An 18,457-nucleotide genomic window follows, 5' to 3' on the forward strand; every position below is an offset into this window, starting at 1 on the left:
CAGCTCTCTAGGGTCATATCATATCTCCAATCACTTCTGTAGGGTCATATCATATTCTATCATATCCCCAACCAGTACTGTATGGTCATATCATATCCTATCCCCAACCAGCTCTCTAGGGTCATATCATATCTCCAATCAGCTCTGTAGGGTCATATCATATCCTATCATATCCCCAACCAGCTCTGTAGGGTCATATCATATCATATCTCCAATCAGCTCTGTAGGGTCATATCATATCATAACCCAACCAGCTCTGTAGGGCCATATCATATCCCCAACCAGCTCTTTAGGGTCATATCATATCATATCACCAACCAGTCCTGTAGGGTCATATCATATCATAACCCAAAAAGCTCTGTATGGTCAAATCATATCCCTAATCAGCTATGTAGGGTCATATCATATCATAACCCAACCAGCTCTGTAGGGTCATATCATATCATATCCCCAACCAGCTCTGTAGGGTCATATCATATCATATCCCCAACCAGCTCTGTAGGGTCCTATCATATCATATCCCCAACCAGCTCTGTAGGGTCATATCATATCATATCCCCAACCAGCTCTGTAGGGTCATATCATATCATATCTCCAACCAGCTCTGTAGGGTCATATCATATAATATCATATCCCCAACCAGCTCTGTAGGGTCATATCATATAATATCATATCCCCAACCAGCTCTGTAGGGTCATATCATATCATATCTCCAACCAGCTCTGTAGGGTCATATCATATAATATCATATCCCCAACCAGCTCTGTAGGGTCATATCATATAATATCATATCCCCAACCAGCTCTGTCCAGTGCTGAAACACTTTACACATCTCTGCAAAGTGAGGGCATGATATCAACATTGAGCAAGAAAGACATGTCATTATAAACCAAGAAAATATTGGACCTTAATCAGTATAAAGGTCCTATCAGCCAGGGGTGCATCTCCAGACAGAGACAGAGGGCTCTGTGAAGTGGAAACATCATCACAACATGTAGAGGTTGTTTTCTTAATTGATCTCATCATGTTATCAAAACAGTTACTACATCTAACTGTTCATAGAGGAAGTACTTAGTATAGCGATGAAGCTGAGAGAGAACAGAGAGAAAACAGTGTCTGAACCAGGGTGATGGAGCTGAGAGAGAACAGAGAGAGAACAGTGTCTGAACCAGGTTGATGGAGCTGAGAGAGAACAGAGTCTGAACCAGGTTGATGGAGCTGAGAGAGAACAGAGAGAGAACAGAGTCTGAACCAGGTTGATGGAGCTGAGAGAGAACAGAGAGAGAACAGTGTCTGAACCAGGGTGATGGAGCTGAGAGAGGAGAGAGAACAGTGTCTGAAGCAGGGTGATGGAGCTGAGAGAGAACAGAGAGAGAACAGAGTCTGAACCAGGTTGATGGAGCTGAGAGAGAACCGAGAGAAAACAGTGTCTGAACCAGGGTGATGGAGCTGAGAGAGAACAGAGAGAGAACAGTGTCTGAACCAGGGTGTTCCAGTTTCCAGGTCCATACCAGGTCCAGATTTAAGATGTGATCACACCTTTCTGTGTTTTCCCTCCTCTGTAATGCCTGCCATGGTTCCATTGCAGGTTACTTCCTCTCTGATGCGTCTGACTACTTCCTGTCTGTTTTGCCTCCTCTGTAACGCCTGCCATGGTTCCATTACAGGTTACTTCCTCTCTGATGCGTCTGACTACTTCCTGTGGTTTATTCTCCAGAGCATACAGACAGGGGATTAGACATCACAACACCAAGCTTACAGCACCGTCCACTGCTTCCAGCTCTTCTTGCGAACGGAGTCTTGCAGGTTATAATGATTACATGAGAGGAGGGTCTGTTTGTTGCTCTACCTCATGGTGGTCTATCAGACTACAATTAAGGTGTTTTATACCATGTCTCAATATGATAAAATTATCTTCCTATTAGACATTGTTAGTGAGGGGAAACATTGACATGACTTCCTACAGGATGTCATTGAGGTGGAATGTCCACTTTTGTATCTACATACCTTGCGTCCCACTTCGTTGTTGTGGAGGTTCATTAAGGTCCTGGCATTCTGTTTGATCTCTCTCGCGTCTACGAAGACCTTAGAGAACCCCAGGCCATAGCTCACGTCAGCCGAGCAGCCTCCCCACTTCCAGCCCTCGTCCTGGCTGTAGGTCCCCTGCTTGTCCTTATCACAGCCGCAGTCAGACAGGTTCCCCTGGGTACACGCTGCTGTGATGGCATGGGCCACACCTGCGGCGATGATGGCGTAGGTAAACGCTGCCTCCTTACTACCTGGGAGAGAGGAGAGAGGATTTGATTGGTTGGTTGATTGATTGAAACCATTTCCCTGAAGGGAATTTGTTTTGCACAGCAATGAAATACATAAAGAACCTTTTTGAATCAGAATCGCTGACAACATGACCCTCTGTTAGGGCGGTATCAAGCCTCCTCACATACCTGACATAGCTTGTTCAAACCAAATCATAAAAAATGCGAGGCAAGCCAAGTTTAGTTCATTTATCACGGCTGCTTTAAACAGATTAATGACGGTAGGGGGATGAGGGGCAGGGCTGCAGGGGGAAGGAGGAGAGGAGGGCAGGGAAAGGGGGGAAGGAGAACAGGGAAAGGGGAGAGGAGAGGAGGAGGGCAGGGAAAGGGGGGAAGGAGAGCAGGGAAAGGGGAGAGGAGAGGAGGAGGGCATGGAAAGGGGAGAGGAGAGCAGGGAAAGGGGGAGAGGCAGAGGAGGAGGAGGGCAGGGAAAGGTGGAGAGGAGAAGAGGAGGAGGAGTGCAGGGAAAGAGGGAGAGGAGTGCAGGGAAAGGGGTGAGGAGAGCAGAGAAAGGGGGAGAGAAGAAGAGGAGGAGGAGGGCAGGGAAAGGGGGAGAGGCAGAGGAGGAGGAGGGCAGGGAAAGGGGGTGAGGAGAAGAGGAGGAGGAGGGCAGGGAAACGGGGAGAGGAGCAGAGGAGGAGGAGGGCAGGGAAAGGGGGAGAGGAGCAGAGGAGGGGGAGGGCAGGGAAAGGGGGAGAGGAGCAGAGGAGGAGGAGGGCAGGGAAAGGGGGAGAGGAGCAGAGGAGGAGGAGGGCAGGGAAAGGGGGTGAGGAGAAGAGGAGGAGGAGGGCAGGGAAACGGGGAGAGGAGCAGAGGAGGAGGAGGGCAGGGAAAGGGGGAGAGGAGCAGAGGAGGAGGAGGGCAGGGAAAGGGGGAAATGCACCTGAAGGGCTCTGAGTATTGTGAGCTCACAGATATCTGTAGGAGATAGAATCCAAACTTAGTTTACTATGCCGAAGAGAAAGTGTCAATCTCAGAGGGCACACTAGATGTAATACAAACACTGTCCTTTATTCTGCATGTCAGACAGAGGAATCATTCGTCCAGCCAGGCAGGCTGCTGCAGGTTGACCTGCTGAGAGGCAGTGTTGACCTGGAGGTTGACCTGCTGAGATACAGTGTTGACCTGCTGAGAGACAGTGTTGACCTGCTGAGAGACAGTGTTGGCCTGCTGAGAGACAGTGTTGACCTGCTGACGAGACAGTGTTGACCTGCTGAGAGACAGTGTTGACCTGCTGAGAGACAGTGTTGACCTGCTGAGAGACAGTGTTGACCTGCTGAGAGACAGTGTTGACCTGCTGAGAGACAGTGTTGACCTGCTGAGAGACAGTGTTGACCTGCTGAGAAGCAGTGTTGACCTGTTGAGAGACAGTGTTGACCTGTTGAGAGACAGTGTTAACCTGGTGGTTGACCTGCTGAGAGACAGTGTTGACCTGCAGAGAGGCAGTGTTGACCTGCTGAGAGACAGTGTTAACCTGGTGGTTGACCTGCTGAGAGACCGTGTTGACCTGCTGAGAGACAGTGTTGACCTGCTGAGAGACAGTGTTGACCTGCAGAGAGACAGTGTTGACTTGGGGGTTGACCTGCTGAGAGACAGTGTTGACCTGGAGGTTGACCTGCTGAGAGACAGTGTTGACCTGCAGAGAGACCGTGTTGACTTGGGGGTTGACCTAATTAGTGACAGTGTTGACCTGCTTAGTGACAGTGTTGACCTGCTGAGAGACAGTGTTGACCTGCTGAGAAGCAGTGTTGACCTGCTGAGAGACAGTGTTGACCTGTGGAGAGACAGTGTTGACCTGGAGGTTGACCTGCTGAGAGACAGTATTGACCTGCTGAGAGGCAGGGTTGACCTGCTGAGAGACAGTGTTGACCTGCTGAGAGACAGTGTTGACCTGCTGAGAGACAGTGTTGACCTGCTGAGAGAGAGTGTTAACCTGCTGACAGGCAGAGTTGACCTGCTGAGAGATAGTGTTGACCTGTTGACAGGCAGAGTTGACCTGCTGAGAGACAGTGTTGACCTGCTGAGAGGCAGGGTTGACCTGCTGAGAGACAGTGTTGACCTGCTGAGATGCAGGGTTGACCTGCTGAGAGACAGTGTTGACCTGTTGAGAGACAGTGTTGACCTGGAGGTTGACCTGCTGAGAGACAGTGTTGACCTGCTGAGAGACAGTGTTGACCTGCTGAGAAGCAGTGTTGACCTGTTGAGAGACAGTGTTGACCTGTTGAGAGACAGTGTTGACCTGGTGGTTGACCTGCTGAGAGACAGTGTTGACCTGCAGAGAGGCAGTGTTGATCTGCTGAGAGACAGTGTTGATCTGCTGAGAGACAGTGTTGACCGGAGGTTGACCTACTGAGAGACAGTGTTGACCTGCAGAGAGACCGTGTTGACTTGGGGGTTGACCTGCTTAGTGACAGTGTTGACCTTCTGAGAGACAGTGTTGACCTGCTGAGAAGCAGTGTTGACCTGCTGAGAGACAGTGTTGACCTGTGGAGAGACAGTGTTGACCTGGAGGTTGACCTGCTGAGAGACAGTATTGACCTGCTGAGAGGCAGGGTTGACCTGCTGAGAGACAGTGTTGACCTGCTGAGAGACAGTGTTGACCTGCTGAGAGACAGTGTTGACCTGCTGAGAGAGAGTGTTAACCTGAATGACAGGCAGAGTTGACCTGCTGAGAGATAGTGTTGACCTGTTGACAGGCAGAGTTGACCTGCTGAGAGACAGTGTTGACCTGCTGAGAGGCAGGGTTGACCTGCTGAGAGGCAGGGTTGACCTGCTGAGAGAGTGTGTTGACCTGCTTACAGGCATAGCTGACCTGCTGAGAGACAGGGTTGACCTGCTAAGAGAGTTTGTTGACCTGCTGAGAGACAGTGTTGACATGGAGGTTGACCTAATTAGTGACAGTGTTGACCTGCTGAGAGACAGTGTTGACCTGCTGAGAGACAGTGTTGACCTGCTGAGAGACAGTGTTGACCTGCTGAGAGACAGTGTTGACCTGTGGACAGACAGTGTTGACCTGTGGAGAGACAGTGTTGACCTGTGGAGAGACAGTGTTGACCTGGAGGTTGACCTGCTGAGAGACAGTATTGACCTGCTGAGAGGCAGGGTTGACCTGCTGAGAGACAGTGTTGACCTGCTGAGAGACAGTTTTGACCTGCTGAGAGACAGTGTTGACCTGCTGAGAGACAGTGTTGACCTGCTGAGAGAGAGTGTGTTGACCTGCTGAGAGAGAGTGTGTTGACCTGCTGAGAGACAGTGTTGACCTGCTGAGAGACAGTGTTGACCTGCTGAGAGACAGTGTTGACCTGCTGAGAGACAGTGTTGACCTGCTGAGAGACAGTGTTGACCTGCTGAGAGACAGTGTTGACCTGCTGAGAGAGTGTGTTGACCTGCTGAAAGGCAGAGTTGACCTGCTGAGAGACAGTGTTGACCTGCTGAGAGAGTTTGTTGACCCGCTGAGAGACAGTGTTGACATGGATGTTGACCTGCTGAGAGGCAGGGTTCACCTGCTGAGAGAGTGTGTTGACCTGCTTACAGGCAGAGATGACCTGCTGAGAGACAGTGTTGACCTGCAGAGAGACAGTGTTGACTTGGGGGTTGACCTGCTGAGAGACAGTGTTGACCTGCTGAGAGACAGTGTTGACCGGAGGTTGACCTGCTGAGAGACAGTGTTGACCGGAGGTTGACCTGCTGAGAGACAGTGTTGACCTGCAGAGGGACAGTGTTGACCTGCAGAGAGACAGTGTTGACCGGAGGTTGACCTGCTGAGAGACAGTGTTGACCTGCTGAAAGACAGTGTTGACCTGCTGATAGACAATGTTGACCGGCGGTTGACCTGCTGAGAGACAATGTTGACTTTGGGGTTGACCTGCTTAGTGACAGTGTTGACCTGCTGAGAAGCAGTGTTGACCTACTAAGAGACAGTGTTGACCTGTTGAGAAACAGTGTTGACCTGGAGGTTGACCTGCTGAGAGACAGTGTTGACATGCAGAGACAGTGTTGACCTGCTGAGAAGCAGTGTTGACCTGCTGAGAGACAGTGTTGACCTGTTGAGAGACAGTGTTGACCTGGAGGTTGACCTGCTGAGAGACAGTGTTGACCTGCAGAGACAGTGTTGACCTGCTGAGAGGCAGGGTTGACCTGCTGAGAGAGTGTGTTGACCTGTTGAGAGAGTGATGACCTGGAAGTTGACCTGCTGAGAGACAGTGTTGACCTGCTGAGAGACAGTGTTGACCGGAGGTTGATCTACTGAGAGACAATGTTGACCTGCTGAGAGACAGTGTTGACCTGCAGACAGACCGTGTTGACTTGGGGGTTGACCTGCTTAGTGACAGTGTTGACCTGCTGAGAAGCAGTGTTGACCTGGAGGTTGACCTGCTGAGAGACAGTGTTGACCTGCTGAGAGGCAGGGTTGACCTGCAGAGAGACCGTGTTGACTTGGGGGTTGACCTGCTGAGTGACAGTGTTGACCTGCTGAGAGACAGTTTTGACATGCTGAGAGACAGTGTTGACCTGCTGAGAGACAGTGTTGACCTGCTGAGAGACAGTGTTGACCGGAGGTTGATCTACTGAGAGACAATATTGACCTGCTGAGAGACAGTGTTGACCTGCTGAGAGACAGTGTTGACCTGCTGAGAGACAGTGTTGACCTGCTGAGAGAGAGTGTTGACCTGCTGAGAGAGAGTGTTCACCTGCTGAGAAGCAGTGTTGACCTGGAGGTTGACCTGCTGAGAGACAATATTGACCTGCTGAGAGGCAGTGTTGACCTGCTGGGAGACAGTGTTGACCTGCTGAGAGACAGTGTTGACCTGATGAGAGACAGTGTTGACCTGCTAAGAGAGAGTGTTGACCTGCTGAGAGAGAGTGTTCACCTGCTGAGAGACAGTGTTGAACTGCTGACAGGCAGAGTTGACCTGCTGAGAGGCAGGGTTGACCTGCTGAGAGAGTGTGTTGACCTGCTGACAGGCAGAGTTGACCTGCTGAGAGGCAGGGTTGACCTGCTGAGAGAGTGTGTTGACCTGCTTACAGGCAGAGTTGACCTGCTGAGAGACAGGGTTGACCTGATGAGAGACAGTGTTGACCTGCTAAGAGAGAGTGTTGACCTGCTAAGAGAGTTTGTTGACCTGCTGAGAGACAGTGTTGACCTGCTGAGAGACAGTGTTGACCTGTTGAGAGACAGTGTTGACCTGGAGGTTGACCTGCTGAGAGACAGTGTTAACCTGCTGAGAGAGTGTGTTGACCTGTTGAGAGGCAGGGTTAACCTGATGAGAGAGTGTGTTGACCTGTTGAGAGATAGTGATGACCTGGAAGTTGACCTGCTGTGAGACAGTGTTGACCTGCTGAGAGACAGTGTTGACCGGAGGTTGATCTACTGAGAGACAATGTTGACCTGCTGAGAGACAGTGTTGACCTGCAGAGAGACAGTGTTGACCTGCAGAGAGACCGTGTTGACTTGGGGGTTGACCTGCTTAGTGACAGTGTTGACCTGCTGAGAAGCAGTGTTGACCTACTGAGAGACAGTGTTGACCTACTGAGAGACAGTGTTGACCTGTTGAGAGACAGTGTTGACCTGGAGGTTGACCTGCTGAGAGACAGTGTTGACCTGCTGAGAGACAGTGTTGATCGGAGGTTGACCTACTGAGAGACAGTGTTGACCTGCTGAGAAGCAGTGTTGACCTGCTGAGAGACAGTGTTGACCTATGGAGAGTCAGTGTTGACCTGGAGGTTGACCTGCTGAGAGACAGTATTGACCTGCTGAGAAGCAGGGTTGACCTGCTGAGAGACAGTGTTGACCTGCTGAGAGACAGTGTTGACCTGCTGAGAGACAGTGTTGACCTGCTGAGAAGCAGTGTTGACCTGCTGAGAGACAGTGTTGACCTATGGAGGGTCAGTGTTGACCTGGAGGTTGACCTGCAGAGAGACAGTGTTGACCTGCTTAGTGACAGTGTTGACCTGCTGAGATGCAGTGTTGACCTACTGAGAGACAGTGTTGACCTACTGAGAGACAGTGTTGACCTGTTGAGAGACAGTGTTGACCTGGAGGTTGACCTGCTGAGAGACAGTGTTGACCTGCTGAGAGACAGTGTTGACCGGAGGTTGACCTACTGAGAGACAGTGTTGACCTGCTGAGAAGCAGTGTTGACCTGCTGAGAGACAGTGTTGACCTATGGAGAGTCAGTGTTGACCTGGAGGTTGACCTGCTGAGAGACAGTATTGACCTGCTGAGAGGCAGGGTTGACCTGCTGAGAGACAGTGTTGACCTGCTGAGAGACAGTGTTGACCTGCTGAGAGACAGTGTTGACCTGCTGAGAGACAGTGTTGACCTGCTGAGAAGCAGTGTTGACCTGCTGAGAGACAGTGTTGACCTATGGAGGGTCAGTGTTGACCTGTAGGTTGACCTGCTGAGAGACAGTATTGACCTGCTGAGAGGTAGGGTTGACCTGCTGAGAGACAGTGTTGACCTGCTGAGAGACAGTGTGTTGAACTGCTGAGAGGCAGAGTTGACCTGCTGAGAGAGTGTGTTGACCTGCTGACAGGCAGAGTTGACCTGCTGAGAGACAGTGTTGACCTGCTGAGAGAGTTTGTTGACCTGCTGAGAGACAGTGTTGACATGGAGGTTGACCTGCTGAGAGGCAGTGTTGACCTGCTGAGAGGCAGGGTTGACCTGCTGAGAGAGTGTGTTGACCTGCTGACAGGAAGAGGTGACCTGCTGAGAGGCAGTGTTGACATGGAGGTTGACCTGCTGAGAGGCAGTGTTGACCTGCTGAGAGGCAGGGTTGACCTGCTGAGAGAGTGTGTTGACCTGCTTACAGGCAGAGTTGACCTGCTGAAAGACAGTTTTGACCTGCAGAGAGACAGTGTTGACCGGAGGTTGACCTGCTGACAGACAGTGTTGACCTGCAGAGGGACAGTGTTGACCTGCAGAGAGACAGTGTTGACCGGAGGTTGACCTGCTGACAGACAGTGTTGACCTGCAGAGGGACAGTGTTGACCTGCAGAGAGACAGTGTTGACTGGAGGTTGACCTGCTGACAGACAGTGTTGAACGGAGGTTGACGTGCTGAGAGACAGTGTTGACCTGCTGAAAGACAGTGTTGACCGGAAGTTGACCTGCTGAGAGACAATGTTGACTTTGGGGTTGACCTGCTTAGTGACAGTGTTGACCTGCTGAGAAGCAGTGTTGACCTACTAAGAGACAGTGTTGACCTGTTGAGATACAGTGTTGACCTGGAGGTATACCTGCTGAGAGACAGTGTTGACCTGCTGAGAAGCAGTGTTGACCTGCTGAGAAGCAGGGTTGACCTGCTGATAGACAGTGTTGACCTGTTGAGAGACAGTGTTGACCTGGAGGTTGACCTGCTGAGAGACAGTGTTGACCTGCAGAGACAGTGTTGACCTGTTGAGAGATAGTGATGACCTGGAAGTTGACCTGTTGAGAGACAGTGTTGACCTGCTGAGAGACAGTGTTGACCGGAGGTTGACCTACTGAGAGACAGTGTTGACCTGCTTAGTGACAGTGTTGACCTGCTGAGAGACAGTGTTGACCTGCTGAGAGACAGTGTTGACCTGCTGAGAGACAGTGTTGACCTGCTGAGAGACAGTGTTGACCTGCTGAGAGACAGTGTTGACCTGCTGAGAGACAGTGTTGACCTGCTGAGAGACAGTGTTGACCTGCAGAGAGACAATTTTGACCTGCTGAGAGACAGTGTTGACTTGGAAATTGACCTGCTTAGTGACTGCTGAGAGGCAGTGTTGACTTGGGATTTGACCTGCTTAGTGACAGTATTGACCTACTGAGACACAGTGTTGACCTGCTGAGAGACAGTGTTGACTTGGAAATTGACCTGCTTAGTGACTGCTGAGAAGCAGTGTTGACCTGCTTATGACAGTGTTGACCTGGAGGTTGACCTGCTGAGAGGCAGTGTTGACCTGCTGAGAGGCAGGGTTGACCTGCTAAGAGAGTTTGTTGACCTGCTGAAAGACAGTGTTGACCTGCTGAGAGACAGTGTTGACCGGAGGTTGACCTGCTGAGAGACAATGTTGACCTGCAGAGGGACAGTGTTGACCTGCAGAGAGACAGTGTTGACTGGAGGTTGACCTGCTGACAGACAGTGTTGAACGGAGGTTGACGTGCTGAGAGACAGTGTTGACCTGCTGAAAGACAGTGTTGACCGGAAGTTGACCTGCTGAGAGACAATGTTGACTTTGGGGTTGACCTGCTTAGTGACAGTGTTGACCTGCTGAGAAGCAGTGTTGACCTACTAAGAGACAGTGTTGACCTGTTGAGAGACAGTGTTGACCTGCTGAGAGACAGTGTTGACCTGCTGAGAAGCAGTGTTGACCTGCTGAGAAGCAGTGTTGACCTGCTGAGAAGCAGTGTTGACCTGCTGAGAAGCAGTGTTGACCTGCTGAGAGACAGTGTTGACCTGCAGAGACAGTGTTGACCTGCTGAGAGGGAGGGTTGACCTGCTGAGAGAGTGTGTTGACCTGTTGAGAGATAGTGATGACCTGGAAGTTGACCTGCTGAGAGACAGTGTTGACCTGCTGAGAGACAGTGTTGACCGGAGGTTGACCTACTGAGAGACAGTGTTGACCTGCAGAGAGACCGTGTTGACTTGGGGTTGACCTGCTGAGAGACAGTGTTGACCTGCTGAGAGACAGTGTTGACCTGCTGAGAGACAGTGTTGACCTGCTGAGAGACAGTGTTGACCTGCTGAGAGACAGTGTTGACCTGCTGAGAGACAGTGTTGACCTGCTGAGAGACAGTGTTGACCTGCTGAGAGACAGTGTTGACCTGCAGAGAGACAATTTTGACCTGCTGAGAGACAGTGTTGACTTGGAAATTGACCTGCTTAGTGACTGCTGAGAGGCAGTGTTGACTTGGGGTTTGACCTGCTTAGTGACAGTATTGACCTCCTGAGAGACAGTGTTGACCTGCTGAGAGACAGTGTTGACTTGGAAATTGACCTGCTTAGTGACTGCTGAGAAGCAGTGTTGACCTGCTTATGACAGTGTTGACCTGGAGGTTGACCTGCTGAGAGGCAGTGTTGACCTGCTGAGAGGCAGGGTTGACCTGCTAAGAGAGTTTGTTGACCTGCTGAAAGACAGTGTTGACCTGCTGAGAGACAGTGTTGACCGGAGGTTGACCTGCTGAGAGACAATGTTGACCTGCTGAGAGACAGTGTTGACCTGCAGAGGGACAGTTGTTGACCTGCAGAGAGACAGTGTTGACCTGCTGAGAGGCAGTGTTGACCTGCTGAGAGGCAGTGTTGACCTGCTGAATGACAGTGTTGACCTGCTGAATGACAGTGTTGACCTGCTGAATGACAGTGTTGACCTGCTGAATGACAGTGTTGACCGGAGGTTGACCTGCTGAAAGACAGTGTTGACTTTGGGGTTGACCTGCTGAACGACAGTGTTGACCTGCAGAGAGACAATTTTGACCTGCTGAGAGACAGTGTTGACTTGGAAATTGACCTGCTTAGTGACTGCTGAGAGGCAGTGTTGACTTGGGATTTGACCTGCTTAGTGACAGTATTGACCTACTGAGACACAGTGTTGACCTGCTGAGAGACAGTGTTGACTTGGAAATTGACCTGCTTAGTGACTGCTGAGAAGCAGTGTTGACCTGCTTATGACAGTGTTGACCTGGAGGTTGACCTGCTGAGAGGCAGTGTTGACCTGCTGAGAGGCAGGGTTGACCTGCTAAGAGAGTTTGTTGACCTGCTGAAAGACAGTGTTGACCTGCTGAGAGACAGTGTTGACCGGAGGTTGACCTGCTGAGAGACAATGTTGACCTGCAGAGGGACAGTGTTGACCTGCAGAGAGACAGTGTTGACTGGAGGTTGACCTGCTGACAGACAGTGTTGAACGGAGGTTGACGTGCTGAGAGACAGTGTTGACCTGCTGAAAGACAGTGTTGACCGGAAGTTGACCTGCTGAGAGACAATGTTGACTTTGGGGTTGACCTGCTTAGTGACAGTGTTGACCTGCTGAGAAGCAGTGTTGACCTACTAAGAGACAGTGTTGACCTGTTGAGAGACAGTGTTGACCTGGAGGTTGACCTGCTGAGAGACAGTGTTGACCTGCTGAGAAGCAGTGTTGACCTGCTGAGAAGCAGTGTTGACCTGCTGAGAAGCAGTGTTGACCTGCTGAGAAGCAGTGTTGACCTGCTGAGAGACAGTGTTGACCTGCAGAGACAGTGTTGACCTGCTGAGAGGGAGGGTTGACCTGCTGAGAGAGTGTGTTGACCTGTTGAGAGATAGTGATGACCTGGAAGTTGACCTGCTGAGAGACAGTGTTGACCTGCTGAGAGACAGTGTTGACCGGAGGTTGACCTACTGAGAGACAGTGTTGACCTGCAGAGAGACCGTGTTGACTTGGGGGTTGACCTGCTGAGAGACAGTGTTGACCTGCTGAGAGACAGTGTTGACCTGCTGAGAGACAGTGTTGACCTGCTGAGAGACAGTGTTGACCTGCTGAGAGACAGTGTTGACCTGCTGAGAGACAGTGTTGACCTGCTGAGAGACAGTGTTGACCTGCTGAGAGACAGTGTTGACCTGCTGAGAGACAGTGTTGACCTGCAGAGAGACAATTTTGACCTGCTGAGAGACAGTGTTGACTTGGAAATTGACCTGCTTAGTGACTGCTGAGAGGCAGTGTTGACTTGGGGTTTGACCTGCTTAGTGACAGTATTGACCTCCTGAGAGACAGTGTTGACCTGCTGAGAGACAGTGTTGACTTGGAAATTGACCTGCTTAGTGACTGCTGAGAAGCAGTGTTGACCTGCTTATGACAGTGTTGACCTGGAGGTTGACCTGCTGAGAGGCAGTGTTGACCTGCTGAGAGGCAGGGTTGACCTGCTAAGAGAGTTTGTTGACCTGCTGAAAGACAGTGTTGACCTGCTGAGAGACAGTGTTGACCGGAGGTTGACCTGCTGAGAGACAATGTTGACCTGCTGAGAGACAGTGTTGACCTGCAGAGGGACAGTTGTTGACCTGCAGAGAGACAGTGTTGACCTGCTGAGAGGCAGTGTTGACCTGCTGAGAGGCAGTGTTGACCTGCTGAATGACAGTGTTGACCTGCTGAATGACAGTGTTGACCTGCTGAATGACAGTGTTGACCTGCTGAATGACAGTGTTGACCGGAGGTTGACCTGCTGAAAGACAGTGTTGACTTTGGGGTTGACCTGCTGAACGACAGTGTTGACCTGCTGAGAGACAATGTTGACCGGATGTTGACCCGCTGAGAGACAGTGTTGACCTGCTGAATGACAGTGTTGACCTGCTGAGAGACAATGTTGACCGGAGGTTGACCTACTGAGAGACCGTGTTGACCTGCTGAGAGACAGTGTTGACCTGCTGAGAGACAGTGTTGACCTGCTGAGAGGCAGTGTTGACCTGCTGAATGACAGTGTTGACCTGCTGAGAGACAATGTTGACCGGAGGTTGACCTGCTGAGAGACAGTGTTGACCTGCTGAGAGACAGTGTTGACCTGCTGAGAGACAGTGTTGACCTGCTGAGAGGCAGTGTTGACCTGCTGAGAGACAGTGTTGACCTGCTGAGAGGCAGTGTTTACCTGTTGAGAGGCAGTGTTGACCTGCTGAGAGACAGTGTTGACCTGCTGAGAGACAGTGTTGACCCGAGGTTGACCTGCTGAGAGACAATGTTGACATGGTACCGGTCTGTCTGTCTGTCTGTCTGTCCAGAGACAGGATGTGGCTGCATGGCTGGACTAATGCTCCGTCCGTCCTTCCGTCCGTCCGTCCTTCCTTCCTTCCTTCCAGAGACAGTGTTGACCTGCTGAGAGAGTGTGTTGACTTTAAGGTTGACCTGCTTATTGACAATGATGAGTCAAGAGACAGTGTTGACCTGCTGAGAGGCAGTGTTGACCTGCTGAGAGGCAGTGTTGACCTGCTGAGAGATAGTGTTGATCTGAAGGTTGACCTGCTAAGAGACAGTGTTGAGCTGCTGAGAGACAGTGTTGCCCTGCTAAGAGCCAGGTCAACACTGTCTCTCAACAGGTCAACACACTCTCTCAGCAGGTCAACACTGCATCTCGGCAGGTCATCATTGTCACTAAGCAGGTCAACCTCAAAGTCAACACACTCTCTCAGCAGGTCAACACTGTCTCTGGAAGGAAGGAAGGAAGGACGGACGGACGGAAGGACGGACGGAGCATTAGTCCAGCCATGCAGCCACATCCTGTCTCTGGACAGACAGACAGACAGACAGACCGGTACCATGTCAACATTGTCTGAGAGGCAGGTCAACACTGCCTCTCAGCAGGTCAACACTGTCTCTCAGCAGGTCAACACTGTCTCTCAGCAGGTCAACACTGTCTCTCAGCAGGTCAACACTGTCTCTCAGCAGGTCAACACTGTCTCTCAGCAGGTCAACACTGTCTCTCAACAGGTCAACTGTCCAGGTCAACACTGTCTCTCAGCAGGTCAACACTGTCTCTCAGCAGGTTAACTGTCCAGGTCAACACTGTCTCAGCAGATCAACCAGGTCAACCCAGGAAAGTATAGTCCATGTATTGCTGCAATACAATGGTCAGAGATGTATTTAACGGTGCACCCAGAGGGAGAGATAGTGTTGTGATGTTTAGAATCTGGCCCTCAGCCCAGCTCCTGTCACACAGCTGGCAGCTCCTTGAGGTGAGCCTGAGGGCTGAGAGGCATGCAGACCCTCCCTAGATGGACCGCCTGATACCACACCATTACACCCCACACTAATACAGTACCACAAGGTTCTGATCAGACCGGGGTTCTGTTCTGATACCACAGAGTTCTGTTCTGACACCACAGGGTTCTGATACCACAGGTTTTGATACCACAGGGTTCTGTTCTGATACCACGGGGTTCTGATACCACAGGGTTCTGTTCAGATACCACATGGTTCTGTTCTTATACCACAGGGTTATGATACCACAGGGTTCTGTTCTGATACCAAAGTGTTCTGCTCTGATACCACAGGGTTATATTCTGATACCACAGTGTTCTGTTCAGATACAACTCGGTTCTGATAACACAGGGTTGTGATAACTCAGGGTTGTGATACCACAGGGCTGTGATAACTCAGGGTTGTGATACCATAGGGCTGTGATACCATAGGGTTCCACCCCATACACCACTACCAGGTTAGCCTCATTCTTAATTAAAATACAGATAACACCTTACAGGTGATACTATTGAAAATAAAATACACAGGAAATGAAAACACCCATGAGCTGGTCAGTGATAGTACCATACTGTAATTTAATCACATCCTATCAGGACAAATCTCAGTAGATTTGAAGTCAGTATTTATGCTGATAGTTTATGTGTCGGGGGGGCTAGGGTCAGTCTGTTATATCTGGAGTATTTCTCCTGTCTTATCCAATGTCCTGTGTGATCTCTCTCTCTCTCTCTCTCTCCCCTCGACAACCACTGTGATTATTATTATCTGACCCTGCTGGTCATTTATGAACATTTGAACATCTTGGCCATGTTCTGTTATAATCTCCACCCGGCACAGCCAGAAGAGGACTGGCCACCCCTCATAGCCTGGTTCCTCTCTAGGTTTAGGGCTTTAGGCTGGGTTTCTGTACAGAACTTTGTGACATTAGCTGATGTAAGAAGGGCTTTAAAAAAATGTATTGATTGAACCCTGTGGTGTCGTCATCATCATCATTACAGTATTGATAAGCAGTGTTACTGGCTTGCCTGGTCAACTCTACCCCCGATCAATAATTTACACCTTAACCCGACAACACTGACCCTTCAACCAAGGAAACATACCCTGTATTCCAAATCAACCGCTAGCTCCCCCTAAACACTAAGAAAATAGGGTTCCTCAAGGGTTCTTTGGGAAGGTTGATGGTTCTATGTGGAGACATAATGACTCAAAGAACCATTAGAACCCTTCAATGGTTCTTTGCAGTTCACAAAAGGGTTCTTTGCTCATTTAGTGATAATTAATTATGTGACTACGGCCCGTGACGGTGTCTAGTGAAAGACTCACGTATGGCCTTGAGTTAACTGATGTCTAAACCAGTGGTTCTCCCCAGCCATTGCAGATCTAGAACACCTGATTCAACTTAGTTAACACAATAATAAAACCAACGAAATGTTAACAATATAAAATGGCTAACCAGAAAAAATAACCCTGTTTGGTTCTTCAAAAGATTCTTTCTAGAACCTTAAGATTGAGAAGGTTTCTTTATAGAATCATTCTCTATAAAGAACCATTAAAAAGGGTTCTATTTCTAAGTCCTTTTGTTCAGCTGATCTAGAATTCAAATGCCGACCGCATTATATACCAAGAGAGTTCTCTTCGATTATAATCACAGTCGTGTATATTCCCCCCCAAGCAGACGCATCGACGGCCCTGAAAGAACTTCATTGGACTCTATGTAAACTGGAAACCACATATCCTGAGGCTGCATTTATTGTAGATAGGGATTTTAACAAGGCTAATCTAAATTTTATCAGCATATCGAATGTGCGACCCGGGCTGGTAAAACCCTAGATCATTGTTATTCTAACTTCCGCGATGCATACAAAGCCCTCCCCCGCCCTCCTTTCGGAAAATCTGACCACGACTCCATTTTGATGCTCCCAGCCTATAGACAGAAACTAAAACAGGAAACGCCTGTGCTCAGGTCTGTTCAACGCTGGTACGACCAATCGGATTACACGCTTCAAGATTGCTTCGATCACATGGACTGGGATATGTTCGCATAGCATCGGATAATAACATTGATGAATACACTGATTCGGTGAGCGAGTTCATTAGAAAGTGCATCGGTGATGTTGTACCCACAGCGACTATGAAAACCTTCCCCAACCAGAAAGCGTGGATTGATGGCAGCATTCGCGCAAAACTGAAAGCGCAAACAACTGCTTTTAATCGGGGCAAGGCGACTGGAAACATGACCGAATACAAACAGTGTAGCTATTCCCTCCGCAAGGCGATCAAACAAGCTAAGCATCAGTATAGAGACAAAGTAGAGTCTCAATTCAACGGCTCAGACACGAGAGGTATGTGGCAGGGTCTACCGTCAATCACGAATTACAAAAAGAAAACCAGCCCCGTCGCGAACCACGATGTCTTGCTCCCAGACAAACTAAACAACTTCTTTGCTTGAGGACAATACAGTTCCACCAACACGGCCCGCTACCAAAACCTGCGGGATCTCCTTCACTGCAGCCAACGTGAGTAAAACATTTAAACGTGTTAACCTTCGCAAAGCTGCCGGCCCAGACGGCATCCCTAGCTGCGACCTCAGAGCATGCGCAGACCAGCTGACTGGTGTGTTTACGGACATATTCAATCAATCCTTATCCCAGTCTGCTGTTCCCACATGCTTCAAGAGGGCCACTATTGTGAGGGCCACAAGAAAGCTAAGGTAACTAAGGTAACTGAGCTAAATGACTATCGCCCCGTAGCACTCAATTCCGTCACCATGAAGTGCTAGGGGGCACTATTTTTATTTTTGAAAAAATAACGTTCCCAAAGTAAAAGGCCTATTTCTCAGGACCAGATGCTAGAATATGCATATAATTGACAGCGTAGGATAGAAAACACTCTAAAGTTTCCAAAACTGTAAAAATATTGTCTGTGAGTATAACATAAATGAAATTGCAGGCGAAAGCCTGAGAAAAATCCAATCAGGAAGTGACTTATTTTGAAAGCTCTGTGTTCCTATGCATCCCTATTGACCATTGAAAGGGATATCAACCATATTTCTTTTTCTGTGGCTTCCCTAAGGTGTCTACAGCCTTTAGACGTAGTTTCAGGCCACATTGCGTAAGTGGTCAGTTGTTGGCTCAGTGTGATTTTTGTGCAAAACAGAGAGGTAGCCATTTTTCCTCCCGGTCCTAGTGAAAAGCCAACTGTCCCAGTTGATATATTGTCGAATAGATATTTGAAAAACACCTTGAGGATTGATTATAAAAAACATTTGCCATGTTTCTGTCAATATTATGGATATAATTTGGAATTTGTGTCTTCATTGTCGTGACCGCTATTTCCGGTGGATTCCTGGGCATAACGCATCAAACTAACGGAGGTATTTGGATATAAAAAATATCTTTATGGAACACAAGGAACATTTGCTGTCAAATTGGAGTCTCGTGAGTGAAAACATCCGAAGATCAAAGG

At 49.6% G+C, this 18,457-nt stretch overlaps 1 protein-coding gene across 1 annotated transcript in view; it reads right to left on the minus strand.

The window, feature by feature from the left end:
- Positions 1 to 18,457, minus strand: part of wnt7aa (wingless-type MMTV integration site family, member 7Aa) — a 94,560-nt gene that overhangs the window by 53,741 nt on the left and 22,362 nt on the right. The window contains exon 3 of the mRNA XM_021610831.3: positions 2,008 to 2,279. Coding sequence (XP_021466506.2) covers positions 2,008 to 2,279 — 272 coding nt within the window. The remainder of the gene's footprint in view (positions 1 to 2,007; positions 2,280 to 18,457) is intronic.

This window comes from Oncorhynchus mykiss, chromosome 7, assembly GCF_057628025.1.
Source record: "Oncorhynchus mykiss isolate SJ-2025 chromosome 7, ASM5762802v1, whole genome shotgun sequence".
NCBI classification, from domain to species: domain Eukaryota; kingdom Metazoa; phylum Chordata; class Actinopteri; order Salmoniformes; family Salmonidae; genus Oncorhynchus; species Oncorhynchus mykiss.